Source organism: Pinus tabuliformis, chromosome 2_2, assembly GCF_031772625.1.
Source record: "Pinus tabuliformis cultivar Carrire ecotype Pingquan chromosome 2_2, CPIR1, whole genome shotgun sequence".
NCBI lineage: Eukaryota > Viridiplantae > Streptophyta > Pinopsida > Pinales > Pinaceae > Pinus > Pinus tabuliformis.
The window spans coordinates 392,296,864-392,316,463 of record NC_142300.1 but is presented as its reverse complement, the minus strand read 5'-3'; the positions used below and the strand labels follow the sequence as shown (position 1 = coordinate 392,316,463).

At 37.2% G+C, this 19,600-nt stretch overlaps 1 protein-coding gene across 1 annotated transcript; it reads left to right on the top strand.

Annotated features, from left to right (window-relative positions):
• The first annotated feature begins 5,902 nt into the window (after positions 1–5,902).
• On the top strand, positions 5,903–7,918 carry LOC149192917 (uncharacterized). The gene has a single exon (XM_089407157.1). It carries the CDS (start codon positions 5,903–5,905, stop codon positions 7,916–7,918), a length of 2,016 nt encoding a protein of 671 aa, XP_089263283.1.
• The last annotated feature ends 11,682 nt before the right edge of the window (positions 7,919–19,600 follow it).

Genomic DNA, 19,600 nt, shown 5'->3' with positions numbered 1-19,600 from the left:
AAATGAGCTTCTTTTGGCTCCCACTATCTACAATGAGCTGCAGTGGAGAACCCTTCACCCACATCTGTGAGTGGAAGAGGTGTCCCCCCTCCTCTGGATCTTCAGGCTCATTCTTCTGGATCTTGGTGGTGACCACGGTGGCACTGGGGTCTGTGTCAATGATTCTTCCCTTTGTCATTCCCCTTGTCGGGTTTTGACTAAGATTCAGAACATGTGCTTGAATTAAAAGCCTTCAGCTTGACCACCAGTGATTGCTTGGCCTGACACTCACTTGTGTTGTGAGTGGAGCTCTTTGGAACTCACACCATTTTACCATGTCCTTCTTTGTCTTCATGGTGTTGTTCTTTTCTTGTGGTTTCAGCGGGTTCTCCTGGGTCACCCTGCCTTGGCTTTGGCCTTTGCTCTATGGTTTGGGGGCGCCTTTTCCTTTCTTCGGATTCGCAGATCCAAAGTATCACTTCTTTTGTTTAAACTTCTGCTCAATCTTAACAGCGTATCTGTATTCCATGCCGAACGAGGAGATGTCCAAGAACTCCATCTCATCCTCGATGTACTTGTGTAGACAGCCGTGGTACTTGAGTACCAAATTCCGCTTAGAATCCTTAATACCCAACTTCATGTGAAGGGTATGGAAAACATTTGTGAACTTCGACACATCTTGTTTCCTTCCCTGCCGTAGCATGGTCCACTTTTTGTATTTATCTTCATAGCTCCTGACAAGGTAATATTATTCCTTGATGACATCTCAGAAAGAATCCCAAGTGGGTGCGGCTGAAAATAGTGAGGATTTCCTCTTATCCTTTTGCTCACAGTAGGTTTCCCACCAGTCCTTGAAGTGTGGGGCGGCTTTGAGAATTCCAAAAGTAATATTTTCCCGATTGGAAAAATGATGAACTGAGAAATACCCTTCCAACATATTCAACCATTTATCTATGACGTCTGCATCTATCTGGCCCTCAAATATGGGAATATCAAAGTTAAATTGTACCTTAAAAGGAGTGATGCCTCCAATGTGGTTGTTGGATAAAGATGCGTCGTCTGTGGGTAGTCGTCGAAGAATTTCAGCAAATTTATCCATCATCGCATTCCTTTGTCACTTGAGAGCTTCCTCAAGCAATATTTTGAAAGGATCTCCTTCCCCCTCATCTTTCTTTTCTTTGGCCATGGGAGGTTGTCGGAGTTCGCGAGGCTGGCCTTGTAAAGTTTCAACCAATTTGAGCCTTAACTCCTTATACCCTGACCTCGTTGGGGACATGCAAAGAAAAACAGAGAAAGAACAGACCGCTCTGATACCACTGATCCAAACTTAAACAGGGGCGCAACAAATTACAAATATAACCATAAATACAGAGATGAATAAGAAATAACACTTCATTTCATTAGATTTTCGAGTTGTAGCCACAGGTAGGACGACCTGTGCATGTGGCTAGAGCCTTTTGGTTGCATGGATAACTTGGCATGTGTGTGGTTGGGTTGCGATGTGAGTCAAAAAGGTAGTTCCAGTCCAGGAAAAGTTGATCAGTAAATGTTGCTTAACATCTGGGTGATTAATGCATACAACAGAGCTAGGGTTTCCCTGTGAATGGCGGACCTGTAACTTTCTGCAGGCTAGGCCTGCCTCAGGCCACGCGGGCGATGAGATGTGACAGGCGTACCTTACCTGTCAGGGCCTTGTTCCCCATTAGGAATTTTTTGAGCCAGCATTGAATAGCGTCGTCTGAGGTAGGAAAACGGCTTGGTTTTAACCCCAGCCAGCATGCAGGTTAAGTTTTTTCTTTGTTTTTTACACAGCGCGACGGGGTTTACTTTTGATTTGCCACGGGTTTCCAGTTTCAGCGGTGTGGGGCTAGGGTTTGGTTTAAACGGCAGGGATGGGGCTCGATCGTGATTTTGTGGATTTAGATCCGGCGCCGGAGGACCTTCTCACTATATGGGGGCATGAAGTTTCAGCCCAGAACCTTGAACGCTTTTTCCCCAAAGCGACTGTGAAAGCTGGTTTTCCAAACAAAGAACAAGGTGCTCTCCCTGACTTGGCTGACGATCGGAAGGCTGATTTCGCTGTTTCATCCATAAGGGGTGGCTCTTCGAGAGGTGAAAGTTTTGGTAGGGATCACATTGTTGTTCATAGGCCTCCTTCCCTATCCTTGGGGTCCGATCTCTCAGTTTTTCCCCATCTCACAGGAGGACTAGAGGATGGGGTGGCAAGTCGTGGGTTGCATGTATCGAAAGGGCCTTTAGCTGCAAATGATAAGGCTGGGAAAAGGCCCGTCATAGGAGAAGGGTTTCCCTAGGTGTCAGGAGGTGATTTTAGGGCCCCAGATCAAAGCAAACAGCCGGATTCAATCTCTAGGCGCTTGGCAGATCTCTCTGCTCAAGTGAGTCGGGCTCAGTCTCAGAAGGATAATCAGGTCAGAGATACAGGCCATGGACCTGGAATTGGAATCCATCAGGAGATATTGGGAGTTGGAATAGAGGCGAGCTTTCAGGGGGCTCCCGAATCTGGGGTCGCCACAGCTGCTGAGAAGGGACAGAAAGCAAAGGAGCCCTTGCTTGAGGGTTTGGAGAATTGTGACATTAGTGCAAATAGTGATAAGGAGGACAGGAGCCAGGGGCTGCTCGGTGTAGAGGGTTCTGAAGCACGGCCATCAACGGAACCAGGGGTGGGTGATGTGCAGATGACGGTGGTGGGGGGGGGAGTGCAAAAAGCAGAGTTCTATCAGAAAAAAGGAGCTTCGGCCTTGCTGCACCCTGGGAGTGGACATCCGGGTAGAAGAAGCTATGGCAGCCTCTGAGTCTAGACTAGTAGGCAGAGTGCGTGGGAGGAAATACATGGCTGATTATATCTGGGACTGGGTTCAATCGGAATGGACAAATGCGCCAGGAAAACCAGTGGAGATTAAAGCCCTGGAAAGAGGTTGGTTTACTCTACGTTTTGCCCATAAAGATCATGTTAATTGGGTTCTTGACAAGAATTGGTGTTTTAGCAAACGTCTAGTCCTCCTTCGCAGATGGACTCCTTTGTTTGATGCCCAGACAGAAAAAATGAACGAATCTCCAGTCTGGGTTAAATTGCCAGGGCTTCCTCTTCAGTTTTGGTTTGATTCAATTTTCACTTCCATTGGGAACACTCTGGGTAAGTTTCTGGAGGTTGACAGGTCTTTTGAGCAAACTGATGATCTTAGTGTGGCATGAATTCTTGTGAGTCTAAATCCCCGAGAAGGGCTTGCGGATTCCATGACGTTAAAATACAGAGAGATGGAGTTCCTTCAAACGCTGGATTATGAGAATTTGCCTTTCTGATGCCACAGATGCCACAAATATGGGCATCTGGCCAAAGAGTGCCCTCTGGGACATCGCCGTAGAAGAAGTCCTTTTAGAGTGACTAGAAAGCCAATGTTTTTTCCTACTCCTGACCCAGGCTTGGATGCCCCACAGGAACCCTTGGAGGAAGACTTAGAGGCCGGCTTGGAGATTGTGACATCAAGCGCCCTTATGCAGCAGCCTGTTCCCGATCTGCTCCCTGAGAACGCACCTGTGTTGACTGCCTCTCAGACTACTTCAGCAGCTGAGACAGCAGGGGTTTCACAGGCGGGTATGCTTCTATCTCCCCCTTTTTCCCCTTTTTCTTTTGTTTTAGCTTCTGCCTCTGCTGGTTCTGAGCGTGGTCCCTCTAAGCAGCTTCAGATGGAGTTCTCCTCTTTGAACTTAAATTTCCACCTGGTTGACAACCTAGTTGTCTCGGTGCCTTCGCCTTCTACTGTCCCTTCTCCTTCCTCGGTTAAACCCCTGGTCCCTTGCAAAACTTTGGAGTCGGTACCCTCCTCTGTTGTTCCCCCCTACAACCTGAGATCGCTGGCAAATCGTCATGGGAAAGACAGCTTTTGGTGGTCTAGAGCAGGACTTGGTGCCAATGGGCCCAGAAAATCGAGAGGAAGGAAATCAAACATTTCAAAGGCTCAACATAAGGCAATTATGGATATCGTTGATGGAAAACAAAAATCCCTGACTGGGGTGCTTAGAGCAGCAAAGCCACCCCCTGACATTTGAAATGATCCTTCTTTCCTACAACTGTAGGGGGTTAGCTAGTCAGCCCAAAAAGCTAGCTTTGAGGGATTTGATCAGACAAAATAATCCAGACATTCTTATGCTTCAAGAAACTCTTGGTAAAGGGGAGGAAATTATAGCTCTTTTATCTAAACTGCTTCCTGGTTGGCTCTTTCAAGCCCTTGATGCAAATGGTCGCTCTGGCGGGGTGGTCACAGGCTATAAAGCAGGAAATCTCTACTTGGGGATATGATCACTCTCTGGCGTTGGAGCTTTACTCTAAGGAGATCTGTCTACCTCTTCTTCTCCTTAATGTTTATGGGCCTTGTCAGGAGAGGGAGTTGTTCTGGTCTTCATTTTTCCAAAAATCTTTTCTTGCCCACCCTAATCTGATCATTGGAGGGGACCTCAATTTCTCTCTAGGGGTCTCGGAATCTTGGGGAGAAAATGCTCGTCTCGGACCCTCTTTCAGACTTTTTCCTTTCCAAGATAGCCTCTTCCCGTCTGGTCGATCTTACGCTCCTCAAATCCAGACCTACTTGGCGAAATAAAAGAGTGGGTGATGACTGGGTGGGTAAGAAATTGGACAGTTTTCTCATAGGTGAAGATTTATCTGAAAAATTTTCCATTTTTCGACATTGGGTGGGTGAAGGGGGCCTGTTCGACCACTTCCCAATTCTGATGGAGGCAAAAGGAACTCTCAAAAAACCTGGGTCCCCTTTCAAATTCAATGCCTCTTGGCTTGCCGATGACTCCTTTGAAACTCTCTTTCATACTACTTGGAGGAAGGATGGGCCAGCTGATGAGGAGGGGCTGAGTCAGAGTAAGGCTTTCATGAATAACCTAAAACCTTTGAAGACTGCAAATAAAGCATGGGTTCTTCAAAAGACATTGAAGGAAGATGAGGAGTTAAGGGTTATAAATGCCGAACTTGAGCTTTTGGAAGATCCGGAAGGTGGTGGCTATGCCACCTTGGACTCTAGAGACAAAATCCGGAAGCTTGAAGCAGCTAGAAAGAAAATTCTTCAGGTAAAGGAGGAAAGCGGGCGATTGAAGAGCAGGGCTATCTGGCTCCAAGCGGGGGATGAAAACACAAAATTCTTCCAGCAATATGCCAAAGGAAGGAAAAATTTAAATACCATTTGGGAAATGCCAAAAGAGAATGGGGAAAAGGCTCAGTCCTTTGAAGAGCTTGCCTCTCTTGGGGTTGCCTACTTCAAAGATCTGTTTAGAGCTCCAGCAGAAGCTTCTATTACTGAAGTTATAAGAGTAGCTCAATTCTTCCCAAGCTTCATTGATGAAGAAGGCAATGATCTTTTGATGTCTTTGGTCTCTAAAGATGAAGTGGAAGCTATTCTAAAGTCGATGCAAAAAGAGAAAAGCCCGGGACCAGATGGTTGGATGGTGGAATTCTTCCTTCAATTTTTTGACGCCCTAGGCGAAGATCTGACTGCGGTGGTGGAAGAATCCAGGGTCTCAAGTTTGGTCTACCAGCCCTTCAATGCTACCTTCCTGACCCTCATCCCAAAGTCTGACCACCCCTCTTCCTTTAATGATTTTCGTCCCATTTCACTGTGCCCCTGCTTATACAAGGTTATTGCAAAAATTGTTGCCTCCAGGCTAAAACCTTTCCTCTCCAAAAATATTTCCTTGGAACAATTTGGCTTTCTGGATGGAAGACAAATCCATGAGGCTGTTGGAGTAGCTTAGGAAACCCTTAACAGCCTCAAAAAGAGTCAAAAAAAAAGGGGCCATCATCAAAATAGATCTTTCTAAGGCATATGACAGAATCAGCTGGATGTATCTAAGGCTTCTCCTAACGCACCTTGGGTTCAGGTATGACTTTGTGAGATGGATTATGGGGTGTGTTTCTTCGACCTCGATTGCTGTCCTAATCAACGGTGCTGCTTCAGATTTTTTCAATCCTCAAAGGGGTCTGCGCCAGGGATGTCCTCTCTCCCCACTGTTGTTCCTACTCGCAGCTGAAGGATTAAGCTTAATGATCAAAGCGGCAAAGAGACAGGGTGATCTGAAAGGGATTGAAGTTGGGCTTAATCTTTGGGTAACTCACCTCCTATTCGTAGATGATATTCTATTATTTTGTGATGGGAGCCGGGATGATTGCCGCTGCATTAGAAGGATTCTAGACATTTTCCTAAAAGCCACGGGTCTGGTCATAAATGATCAGAAATCTTCCATCACTACTGCAGGGCTCTCACTTTCTGAAGTGAACAAAGCAAAAGAGCCACTCTCTTTTGAAGCAAAGTCCCTTCATGACCTCTTCAAATATCTCGGTTTTTTGCTTAAGCCTGACTCCTACAGGGTTCAAGACTGGTCTTGGCTTTTGGTGAAAATTGAGGACAGAATGAAACATTGGAGCTTTAAATGGCTGTCAAGGGCTGGCAGGTTAGTTTTGATTAAATCTGTGGTTTTGGCCATCCCTGTATACTGGGCTAGTCTCACCTGGGTGCCGAAATGCATTATGCTGAAAATAAATAAAATTTGCAGCAGGTTCTTATGGACTGGACAGAAGAAGGACCATGTTACTCCCTGGGTCGCATGGGATAAAATTGTTAGACCAAAATGTTGGGGTGGATGGGGGATAAAGGACTTGTTTCCTTTCTCTCAGTCATTAGCTGCTAAATTAGCCTGGAGGCTAGTAGTTTCGGACAATATTTGGACTGTTGTGACCAGAAGAAAGTATATCGACCCAATCTCTCCTTTGGAATGGATCAGACAACCCATCAAATCATCAAAAAACGCCTCTATTATCTGGAAAGCTTTGGTGGCAGCTATACAGATTATTGAAAAAGGGTTGGCATGGAAAGTAGGTGATGGCAGCTCAGTAAGGCTTGGAAGAGATCCGTGGGTGGGCTGCTCGGACTCATACACCCTCTCACGGGATTTGATCGAACATCTAAATAACAAAGGTTTTTTCTTTCTCTGTCAAATTGTTGATCCTGTAAACTCATCTATTTGGCGACAAGAGTGGTTATCAGGGGATTTCCTCGCCCTAGAAGGAAGATGGCAAGAGGAATGGAGGGCTTTCTATGCTGGTCTGCTGAACTCTCACATTCGTATTACCAATGAGCCAGACGAGCTGAGATGGGTGCATTCACAGACGGGCTTCTACTCTCCTAAGAAGGGATATGACTGGCTTATGTCCCAAAAGGGGTGGGAGGAACCAAATTGGTGGGCCAAGTCACTGTGGAAATTGAAAGGGCTAGCCAAGACTCGGCTGTTTTTCTGGTGTGTTCTACAAGGAAAAGTACCCACTTGGGATTTTCTCCAAAAAAGGGGGAAAAATGGCCCCGGGTGGTGTTCTTTGTGTAAGGAGAGCGAGGAAACTCCCCAGCATATCTTCCTTGCCTGTCCCTTTTCTAAAAGCCTCTGGAATGAAATGCTACGATTGACTAATATCCCCCTAAGTTGGGAGGGGGAGGAGATTTCTGAGGCCTGGAACAGCTGGTGGCAGCACGCTCCCAATGATAAAGTTAGAACGCTGCCCTTATTGGTTGTGTGGGGAATCTGGCTTGCCAGAAACCGCCTGATTTTCACAGATACTTTCTTTCCCATTGCCCGATTAGCAGCAGAGGGAGTGGCCATTTATGAAAGCATCCCCTCTCCCTCCTCTTCTCAGCATACTAGGCCTGTTCAGATAGAAGAAATAAAGGGCTCCATCCTGTGGGCTTACTTCGATGGGGCCTCAGATATGAATAAGAAATGTGGCGCTGGTCTGGTTATCCACTTTCCCTCAAGGATTCTCCTCAAAGCATCCATTGGACTTGGCACCGGAACAAATAATTTTGCTGAATTAAAAGCCTTACATTTGCTTCTTTGCTGGCTCTCCTTGCGCAATGAGTGTGAGGCTTAGATATTTGGTCACTCTCTGAATACAATCAAGTGGGCCAATGGAATGCATCATTGCAGGAATTTTCTTTTAACTCCTTTGCTTAATGAGAATGTTCGACTTAAAAATTGTTTTTCTGAGCTTCAAATTTGTCATATTTTCAGGGAAAGAAACACAGAAGCAGACAACCTTTCTGAAAAGGCACTGAGCAGGATTTGGGCGCATGGTCAGTAGAAGAAGTGGTAGACGGGGTGGCAAGGCGACTTGCTCCTCCCGTTTTTGCATAACTTGTGAGCTGCCCACAGTTCTCTTTCACTTTCTAGCTTTCTATTTCTTTGTATATACTGTTGCAAAACTTTCTGTTATTATATAAACTGTAACAGGACTCAGTGTTGCTTCCCTCTCATTGGAGGCCTGAGTTCCTGTCTTTTTTTGATACTAAACTATCATACAGCCAGCACAGTGCCTACTATTTGGTTTTTTGACATGGTGGTTTGTCCCTCACCCTATTTCGGTTGTTCCTACTAGGAATTCGGGGGTTGGGGAAACCACAACTTATCTAGTTATCCTAAAGAATGGTTTTGACAGGGCTGTTTGGAGGAATATCTGGAAATCTCTACAAACAGCTATTTTTGGTTTCTCTGAAAGAAGGGAAACGAAAATGCTTTGCATTATGCTATGTAACCTTCTTATATCAATAGCTGGTTCGATTTTTCTGCGGAAAACCAACAAAAGAAAAAACACTCAGTTCATTTCATTAATATCAAAATACTGAAATATGCTTACAAACAGAATGGAAATAAACTAGCTCAAGTGATGGTAGCTTATCCTGAGAAGAGATGTAGTAGCTACATGCCTCTAAACTGTGTTACAATGAGGCTCAATGACATATTTATTATTGAACAACAAGGGAAAGCCCTAAACAACCAAAACCATAACCCCAGGAGATGTAATGCCAAGAGTTTGTGGGCCTCGTTGGAGTTAGTTGGGAAACCAACTTCTCGGGGTCGTAACTTGGTCATATTATCTCAGTTTGGCGCGTACGATGCCTTGTTGGAAATTTCCCTCCAAGTATTATAGGATTTGTGGCAAGCCCATGCCTATGGCTACAGACCTACTGCGAACCTAAAAAAACGATGTTTAGGGGGTCAAAACTACTCCAGAAGGTCAGGACCTGAAAAACTGCTAAAAATAGTAAATGCTGAAATAAACAAGGAAACATATATGAAACCGACTAGGTGGAATAGGTGGGTGGCCACCAATATCCACCTGGATCACATAGGAAATATGAGAAATATATAAGCAACCATGCACATTTAAACAACTTTTAGTTTCGCATAGTCTAACGAGGCTATAAACTTGCCTGGAAAACAATTGAAATTTTGGTAAGATTTTGATGAAATCGGACAAAATTTTTGGGAAATCTGGGTTACAACTGTCAAGTTTTAAGACTTTGGGTGCCCCATGGGTTTCTGATGGTGTTAAATCTGTTTCCACCATCAAAACCATGATTCAAGCACTGCTACTATTAGATTTTTTGAGGAAAAACGGGTTATATTGCAATGACTTTTTTTCGTCTGAACAAATTTTCCACCTCGAACAATGTAAACTTTGAAATGGGAACTATAAACTCAAAATGAGAATTCTAGCCAAAAAACATGAAAAACAGTGCTAAAAACGAAAAATGTTGATGTTGGAATAACACTTTTTTTTTTTTTTTTCTTTTTCTTTTTTTTGTAGGGTAAATTTTCAACATGTTTTAAAAATGGCAGTGAAACCAATTTTTTTGTGCAAAAAACACCCTCAAAACAAAAAATGTTGATGTTGGAATAACACTTTTTTTTTAGGGTAAATTTTCAAATTTTTTTTTTTTTTTTTTTTTTTTTTAAATGGCAATGAAAATAATTTTTTTGTGCAAAAATTATGCAAAAAACACCTCAAAACGAAAAGTGTTGATGCTAGAATAACATATTTATTTATTTTATTTTTTTAAATGTAAATTTTCAATATTTTGAAATAATGCAGTAAATGATTTTATCATGATTTCGAAAAACATTAAAATTTCAAAATAATAATGAAAACATAAAAATTAAAATTAAAACAATGAACAAAAAAAAGTTATAAAAAAAATAACAAAACGTAAATAAAAATATATATTAATAAAAAAAATAAAAAAAAATCATAAAGATGTTAAAAAAAGATAAGAAAAAAAAACCAAAAAAATTATAAAGAAACTAATACTAATACTAATAATAATAATAATAATAATAATAATAGATATATAATCTCGCAAAGCATAAAAAAATTTAGGAAAAAAACACTAAAATTAAATAAATAAAAATAAAATATTAGAATTTAAAAAAATATACATATTTTCAAAAAAAAAAAAACATTTAAAATTTTATATTAAAAACTAAAAAAATAAAATAAAAAACATATATATATATATAATTAAAAAAAAAAATTTAAAATTATTATTATTATTTTTTTAATTCGTTTAACATATTAATAATATATATATATATATATATATATATATATATATATATATATATATATATAAAATAAATTAAAATTATTATTATTATTTTTTTAATTCGTTTAACATATATATATATATTAAAAAAAAAAACGGTCTCCGCAGGGAAATGACTATTTTTTTTTTTTAAATAAAAAAATATATTTTTTTTAACATGTTAAACAAATTTAAAAAGAAAATTAATTTTTAATTGTTTTTTTAATTTTATATATATTTTTAGCCCATGAGGCTTGGGATTGACGGTGAATGGGTGCATTGTTGAGGCACTCTTTGCGATATGTCACTGGTTCAAATCCCCTATGAGTGCTTACCTACCAAAAAAAATATTATATATATTTTAAATATTTTAAATGTACTTTTTTTTTAAATATTTTAAATTTTCAAATATTTAATTTAATTTATTTCTTTTTAATCAAAAGTAAATTTTGTCTTTTATTTTTTTTAATCGAATATATATATGTATTTTAAATGTTTTTTATTTATTAAAAATATACGTTTTAAATTTTAAATGTTTTTTTTTAATCAATAATATATATATATGGTTTTATGAGAAGATTTTTCGAGGTAAATCACATTATAATATTTTTGACAAATGTATTATAATGTGATTTATGCCAAAAAATATTCTCATAAAACTTGATATGGATCATAAAAGCCTCAATTCAACAATATATATATATATATATATATATATATATATATATATAATTTTAAATGTTTTTAATTTTTTAAAAATCCAAAATATATGTTTTTTTTTTTAATTTTTAAATGGTTTTTTAGAATCCAAAATATTTATATTTTTTAAATTTAAAATCTATCTTTTTTTTTTTTTAATTTATTTTTATTTTATTTTAATTTTTTTTTTTTTTTAATAAGTATGTTTTGGGTTTTTTTGTTGTTATGTTTTTAATCTTAATTTTAATCATTTTTTTGTTTTTTGTTAATGCCTTTTTAAAATTTTCTATTTTTTTTTTTTTTTTCACTAGATAATTTTCTTTTGTAGATTTTTTTTGATGTTTTTTTTATCATATATATATATATATATATATTTGTTTTCTTTTTTTAATGTCAAAGCAAATTTGACATAAAAAAATTTTAAGTGTAAAAAATGTAACATTTGAAAAAAAAAAATCCACACTTAATACATTAAAAAACCTAAAGTGTCAAAAATAAGTCATCTAAAAAAGTTGATGTTGCATCAGTGTCAAAAATAAGCCCTCTAAAAAAGGTTGATGCTGCATCAACACGTTTCAAAATCAACATGAAAATCACTAGCACTTAAAAAAAAAATTATATTTGAAACATAAGAAAATTTAAAGTGTCAAAAATATGCTCCTAAAAAAAAGTGTATTCTGCATCGCCACTTTTCAAAATCGGGTCACTTTTTTGCTACCTCTGGGTAATTGTATCAGTTCAGGTTTCAAAGTTTACATTGTTCTAGGTAGACAACACCTTTTATTTTAATGAAAACTCGATGATTTTTTTTTTCTTATTGGAAAAAATAAAAATAAAAACAAAAACAAACCAATTATATTTTCTCTCTGTGCAATTCATTACTGCAATAATACACAATTATATAATCCATTTTTATTTTGTATACTCATGCATTGATTTTTGCATTGACCAAGTATTAGTTTCTCTTTTGACCAAAAAAATTTGAAACTTATCCAAAGTTTAACATTATAAATTGAAATTTATTATTTTTAAATAATATTTAAATCATTTATCTAAAACACTATTGATTCAAATTTTTCACATCTTATTTTGTAATGATGGTAAATGTACTTCATCATTAATTTGTATTTTACAATCTAATTTACAACCTCCACTTTCTATTTGTCCTTCCATTTATTTTATTTCACCGTCATTATCTCTTCAATTTTTTAATTAATTTTGGTTTTTCTTTTCCAATGTCCTCACTTATGACTGTTTATGTAATCAACCATGTCATCAGTGGTGATCATTCGATTTACACTGCTAGCAGTTGGAAGTACACTCCCATCCTTCCATCTCCCAACTCTCTCACATTTCATCCACTGCCCTTTCTCTGTCACTAACAACCATTTTACAACTCCCATTTGATGTGAGCTACAAAATCTTTGAATTCATGTAATAAATAGGAGGAATGTTTCGTCTCACCTAAGGTTTAGTGTTCATTTTTGGTTATGTGTTTGATTTGACACACTTTATAGGTAGAATATTGAAAATTTGTATATCTTTTAAGTGGTGTGCACCATATCATAATTCTCTTATATAATTTGTATATTTTTTTACTTGTAAAGTCTATCATATCAAAATTCTATTACATTTTACTTATTCAAATTATTTATATACCGAACCAAGTTTGATAATGTTAAGATTTTCAAAATTTTTACTAAAATTTATATAACAATCCAGTTTTATAATTATAAATTTTATATGTGATGAACAAAAACTTACAAAATCATTTATTCTTATTCAATTTCAATAATTAAAATAGAGCCTACCTTTCAACTAACTCTAATGTGTTTCTAACAACGACATAAACAAGCTCCAACTATACTTGTCTTTTTCAAAATTTTCTTTATTATTATTATTTTTTTTCATCTTTTTAAACAAATATATAAACATAAAAATAATATTTTTATTATAAATATATCTGAAGATATGTGCATTATTTGTATTCTATAAATTTCAAAAGTAAAATATAATTCACCTTAATATATAAAATGTATTTTATATCTCACATTTCATAACTTACATATAGTCTATCTTAATATATGTGCATTATTTGTATTCTATATATTTCAAAAGTGAAATATAGTTCATCTTAATGTATAAAATGTATTTTATATCTCACATTTCATAACTTCCATATAATTCATCTTAATGTATAAAACTTATTTCATAACTGAGATATAGTTCATCTTAATGTATAAAATGTATTTTATATCTCACATTTCATAACTTACATATAATCCATCTTAATGTATAAAACTTATTTCATAAGTGAGATATGGTTCATATTAATCAATATGTTTGAGTGAGTATTTAAAACTAAGAGGATTCTACATCATTAAAACTGTAAACACAAGTGCGTTTAAAATTTCCACATTACACTATTCTAGGGTGAATTGAGTTGAATACTTTTTATTTTATGATTAAATATTTATATTTTATTCTTTTAATATTTATAAAATATTTTTTTAAATTTAACGATTTAAATTAAATTTAAATATTAAATAATAATTTTATTTATTTTAAATTAAATTTAAATATAAAATAATTATAGTTTAAATGTATTTTAATTATATAATATATTTCATAAAATTAAAAAAAAAATAAAATTATTTGACATTTATTTTTATAATGTTAAAAAATCCACTATTCATTTATCAAATTGCAATATTACTATATTTAAACTAACTGACAAGTATTATGTAGCAGTTGTTTTATATACGGATCTATTAATTTAACCATACAAAAACCAAATGATTCTCTATTAATTTCTCCCCTGTCATCATTTCCATTTCTGTCATATACTGGTATGACCCTGTTTCATGCGAGTCACTAGTCATGGTAAATTTTGTATAGTCCGTACTTTGCACTAATTCATTCAAGATGTAACCGATTCCACAAACATGTCCTTTCTATGGTCAAAACCATTACAATGTATAATTAACTATTATAATTAAAAGGTGGAAAAGAGATTTGGTATCTGATAAAGCTATCAATGAATATATTTAAAGTTGGAAACATACAATTTAGTCCAATGTTTTTATTACAAGGTATTATAAAAGATAAAGTCGTGAAGGTATTAAAAGGGTTATAAGAGTTTTTGTAAAATTATTAGAGCACAAATACGGATCTAGCTAAAGAATAATTGCACAAACTTGCAAGAATTTGAAAAAGAAAATTGGAATCAAGAATAAATTTGATTAGCCAATATTGGTTTGAGAATCAATACATAAAGCAACTAAGTTAAGCTTAGTTGTACATGCAATAACTATGGATAATTAAAGCTAACTAAAGTTAAGTGTGCTTTATGTTCTGTTAATGTGCACATGCACCACATGCAAGCACTAGAGTTAACTAACTAAAGTCAAGTGCACACCACATGTAAGCACTCGAGTTAACTAACTAAAGCTAAGTGCACACCACATGTAAGCACTCGAGTTAACTAACTAAAGCCAAGTGCACACCACATGTAAGCACTCAAGTTAACTAACTAAAGCCAAGTGCACATCACATGCAATAACTAGAGTTGAATTGAAGCTAATTAAGGCTAACTAGGTGCATGTACACCAACACCGCCCCTCGCCCCCCCCCCCCCCCTAAGCATAACTTAGGTGAGTGTGATACAAAATGAAGAAGTCTCGACAAGTCCATTTTAGGTACCCATACACACTGCATTAAAAGAGAAAAGAGGGAAAACCCAGTGGGAAGAACACCCCCTCCAAAATATAATGCAAAAAGTAGAGAAAATACAACTACTAGGTAGTGGTGTCCTTCACCCTGAGACAATCTCGCAGAAATCGAAACTTATGCTCAGTGAAAGTCTTGGTGAAGATATAGGCAGTCTGCTCAGAACTAGGATAGTACTAAAGATTGATGATCCCATCATGAATTAGTTCTATAATGAAGTGCATGTGGATCTCGATATGTTTGGTCCACTGTCGTTGCACTGGATCTCTGCAAAACTTTAACGTAATTTGATTATCACACTAGATGAGAGTTGGATGATGGACACTGATACCAAGCTCAGATAGGAAATGTTGTAGCCAAATGGCCTGAATAGTGGCATTCACTGCTCCTCTGTACTTGACCTCTGCTAATGATAAAGCAATGGCAACCTGCTTCTTTCTTGACCAACAAATTGGGTCGGATCCCAAACTAAGTACATAACCGAAGGTGGACTTGCGATCAATGTTGTCGCTAGCCCAATCTGAATCTGTGAACCCAATGAGATCCAAAGAACAATTTGCTGCATAATGAATCCCATAGGTGATTGTCCCCTAGACATATTGAAGGATGCGCTTTGTAACTTTCCAGTGTAACTCATGTGGCTCCTACATGTATCTGGAAACTGCTCCTACGACATATGAGAGATAAAGAAGACTTCCCACAAGTTGACGTACAATATGAACTCAACCAATGGTGTGTCTTTGCCATTCTCAAGCTTTATCCTTGATAAGAAAGGTGTGGCTGTTGGCTTGCAGTCACTCGTGAAATCGTGCCAAAAGATATCTAGCATACTTTGGTTGAGAAATGGTAATCCTAGAACCACTCTGATTGATCTCTAGTCCAAGGAAGAAATTTAGCAAGCCCATGTCTGTCATAGAAAATTGCTTATGCAATGCAATTTTAATCTCAACAATGTCATAAGTTGAACTACTTGTTATCAAAAGATCATCTACGTAGAGTACTATGATCAACAAGGAGTCAATTTTCTTCAAAAAATAAACATTGGAATCAAATTTGCAGTGTACAAAATTTTGAGATAACAAATAGGAATCCATCTTTGCATACCACGCTCTAGGTGCCTGTTTGAGGCCATAGAGAGACTTCTTTAGTTTGCATATCAGAGATTAATTTTTCACGTATCCTGTGGATACTCCATGTAGATTTCCTCCTCGAGATCACCATGAAGAAAGGCATTCTTCACATCCATATGATGCATCTCCCATCCTCTTATTGTTGTAATGGAGAGAGTTAGGCGAATGTAATCCACTTTTGCTATTATAGCAAAAGTCTCATCATAGTCGAAACCATGTACCTACTAAAAACCTTTCGCCACCAATTGTGCCTTATATCAACTAACTTGGCCATCTACTGATTTCTTGGTCCGGTAACCCTACTTTCACCACACAAGTTTACGATTGGAAGGTAACGGAACCAAATCCCAAGTCTAGTTTTCAATGAGAGAGTTGTATTCATCATCCATAGTTGCTTCCCATTTAGGATGCCCAACTTCTTCTACATAATTATGTGGATCAAATGCATGCATCATGTAACCATGCATGGACATGCATGACTCCATAGCTAAGAGTGCTTGTGAATCTTCCTCAAACTAAGGTATAGTGGTAGGATCATCTAGGAGATCACACATGCTACACCATTTTTGTGTTGAAAGTGGTCAAGAATATTCCAAACTACATGAGGAAGTATGATCTCGATGTTCAACAACTACTGGTCCAACATGTGTCACAGGAAAAGGCTCATCTATATCAAAATTTTGATCTGAAGTATCATCTGCATACTCATCAATTAATGATGAGGGAAACTTTGTAACAAGTTCATTTGTTGGTGCATGCAAAGCATCTTCTTCAAACTTTACACTCCTTTCGATAAGTATCACTTTAATGTTGATATCAAGCAATTTGTACCCTTTAACTTCATCAGAATAACCAACAAACATGCATGCCTTACTGTAATTTTCCAAACTTGGATAAACAGTGATATATAAAGCAAAATCGATTTACAACACAAAAATTTTAAACATTCAGCAAATACTCATGAAAACTCGAGAAGTAAGAACTAGTTGAGCCATTTCATTAATCGAATGGAGCAAGTACAATAGTATGGAGAAATGCACCTAGGCTTGCTTCAATGGAAACCATGATAGAACCCAGGTGATATGACAATGATCTCAAATGTTGATAATCACTGCTCCTCTAATGCTCTGCGCTGCCGAGAAAACTTCACTGCTGGTTGGAAAGGAATTGCTAGAAACCCCACCTTCGGTGCTTAGAAAATGCTAGAAAATAACCCTACGCTCCTTTACCAAAACCCAGAAAAACCTAGAAAGGGTTTGCTCTGATTCCAACGTCTCAAAATCGACCTCTAAGAGGCCCCATGCCGTCAAAGACTGTTGTAGCACATGACCTGCAAAGGTACCAACAAATCCTCCTCCAAGGCTCCGAAAAAGTAGCAATATCCTCCACAAGTGCTTCCCTTAACTCTCCCGACAAAGATCAACCCCAATCGCTGAGACTACACCTCCCACGTGTGCACAATATGGTTCCTCTGCGCTGGCCCAGGAAGTGCGAAAGTCACACTGAATAGGAGCTTTCTCCTCCAGCTCCAAACTCACCAAAATGGAAGAAAAACATCTATGCCTCCTTTCTGGAATTCCTCCCAGCCAAAGCTCCACTGGAAGATGTCACAATCACAACTTGACCTCCCTTCATTGCGTCGTCCAGAAATACGCATCACCTGGAGATGATGGATGCAACTACTGGAAATCACAATGAAAACCTCCTCCGAAAGAATGTAGATGAACCTATCTAGGGTGACACTCGAAGTCCCCCAAAGAAAGGGTGATATCTCCACTTTAAGAACTCTTGCTAAACAACAAGTGACTCGGCTAAGCATCTTGAGCAACCAAAGAGAAATTCGATATGCCAAAGATGATGAAATGAGGAGAGCTGCCTTCCTTTTATAGATTTCGTGGAGCAATTTTCCGTCCATTTTCCCTCCATCATGGGCCCGACACTTAACCATCAACTTCCCCTCTCATGTAATTCAAACTAGGGAGTGTGTATTCTCCTAGTTAAGGATAAATAACAAATGCATTAATTGGTTAACAACAATGATTGTGTTTTGAAAAGCTCACTTCTATTTATAATCACATTTTTCCTTTTGGTCATATCAATAAGATTTTTGTTTTTTCCCTTTTGGTCATATCAATAAGTTTTCTGTTTTTTTCCTTTTGGTCATATCAATAAGAGTTTTGTTATTAATTTTACTTCTAAACAACTTTTCAATTTAATTTAACTAAATCATTCCATAGACAACTTTACAATTTAATTTAACTAGATAATTCCATATATTCCATATAAAAGTGAATTGTAAATACAACTTATCCACAAAATGACTAATTCACAATACATTATTATATCCACGCCCATTTTAAACCTCACAATTCTCCTTATGATTGCCATTTTTTCTCACAAATTAATAAGCATAAGCATCCTTCAAGTATCAATAGTTAAGAATTCCAGCTTTGTTTGCAAATTCTTATGCAACCCAACCTTAAACTTAAAAATCTTTGATCACACAAGGCAGTGAAATCCAAGGAGCCTTACTTTTGGTCCAACTATTGCCACTGCATATTGTCATCATCCACGTGTCCCACATAGTAAAAATTGTTTTTTTGTATTCTTTTAAAACCTTTCCATGTAGTCAGAAGTTCATCTGTGTCCTATCTCCGCTGGGGCAAATATCCCACATATAGGACGCATTTAAGACAAACTTGAGGGTGGAAACAAGATTTTCTCATCATTGGAAAAGCTATTCACAACAAAGTATGATTCCCATTGTTGAAACCACTCATCTAGAGCCTTTGTGTGGATATCAGCTTTAAACATATGTTCACACTAGCTTTCAAAGGATTTCTCTCCCCAAACAGAGCCTTTGTGTCGATATCAGCTTTGAACATATGTTCACACTAGCTTTCAAAGGACTTCTCTCCCCAAACAGTGCATCAGTTCTAGGGTATTTATTTCAAGGGTCAAGTCTGTCAGCACAATTCTCATCAATCCAACCAAGTGGCCATACATTTCTTCGCTCTGTGGTCATAGTGCTTCTTCCAGCATGCTCTACACGTGGACAAGCGGGATTATCATGGAGGCATTCGGGGAATTTACTTCATCTCCGATGTGTTGCTAGCTCAGTGCAAGGAAATGTTATATGAGGTGGATGAAGGGATCAACCCTTGATTATGATACATCAAGTGTGTTCAAATCAGCATAAGACATTAACCCTTCTCAATATGAAAGCAAATAAAAGTAACACTCTAATGCCAACTAATCTGATGGCCCATGATAGAGGATCAAAGAACAGAGATTATCTAGAAACTTTATACACAACCTTTGATGATGTTGATTGAAAGATTCAAGCAAACATAACCAAAACATAAACAATAACACAAATTACGTAGATTGGCCACTGCATTTTATTCTTAGAAATGAACTCGCAAATACCTTGCACTGGATGGCAACCACCGAAGCAAGAAATCATTTTAAAACTATGAAACAAAACCACTCTTAAATCAGCCAACCCTTTCCAGCATCTTAATCCAGTTGCGAAGAAGAGCAGTTGAACTAGTCATTTTCCGAACGTAAACAAGAGCTTACCTATACAGTTCTATGCTAAACATCATTTGGATGTAAACGAAGACTAACACA

Coding starts and splice junctions, on each gene's coding strand:
- LOC149192917 (XM_089407157.1), top strand. CDS start 5,903: ATGGGGTGTGTTTCTTCGACCTCGATTGCTGTCCTAATCAACGGTGCT.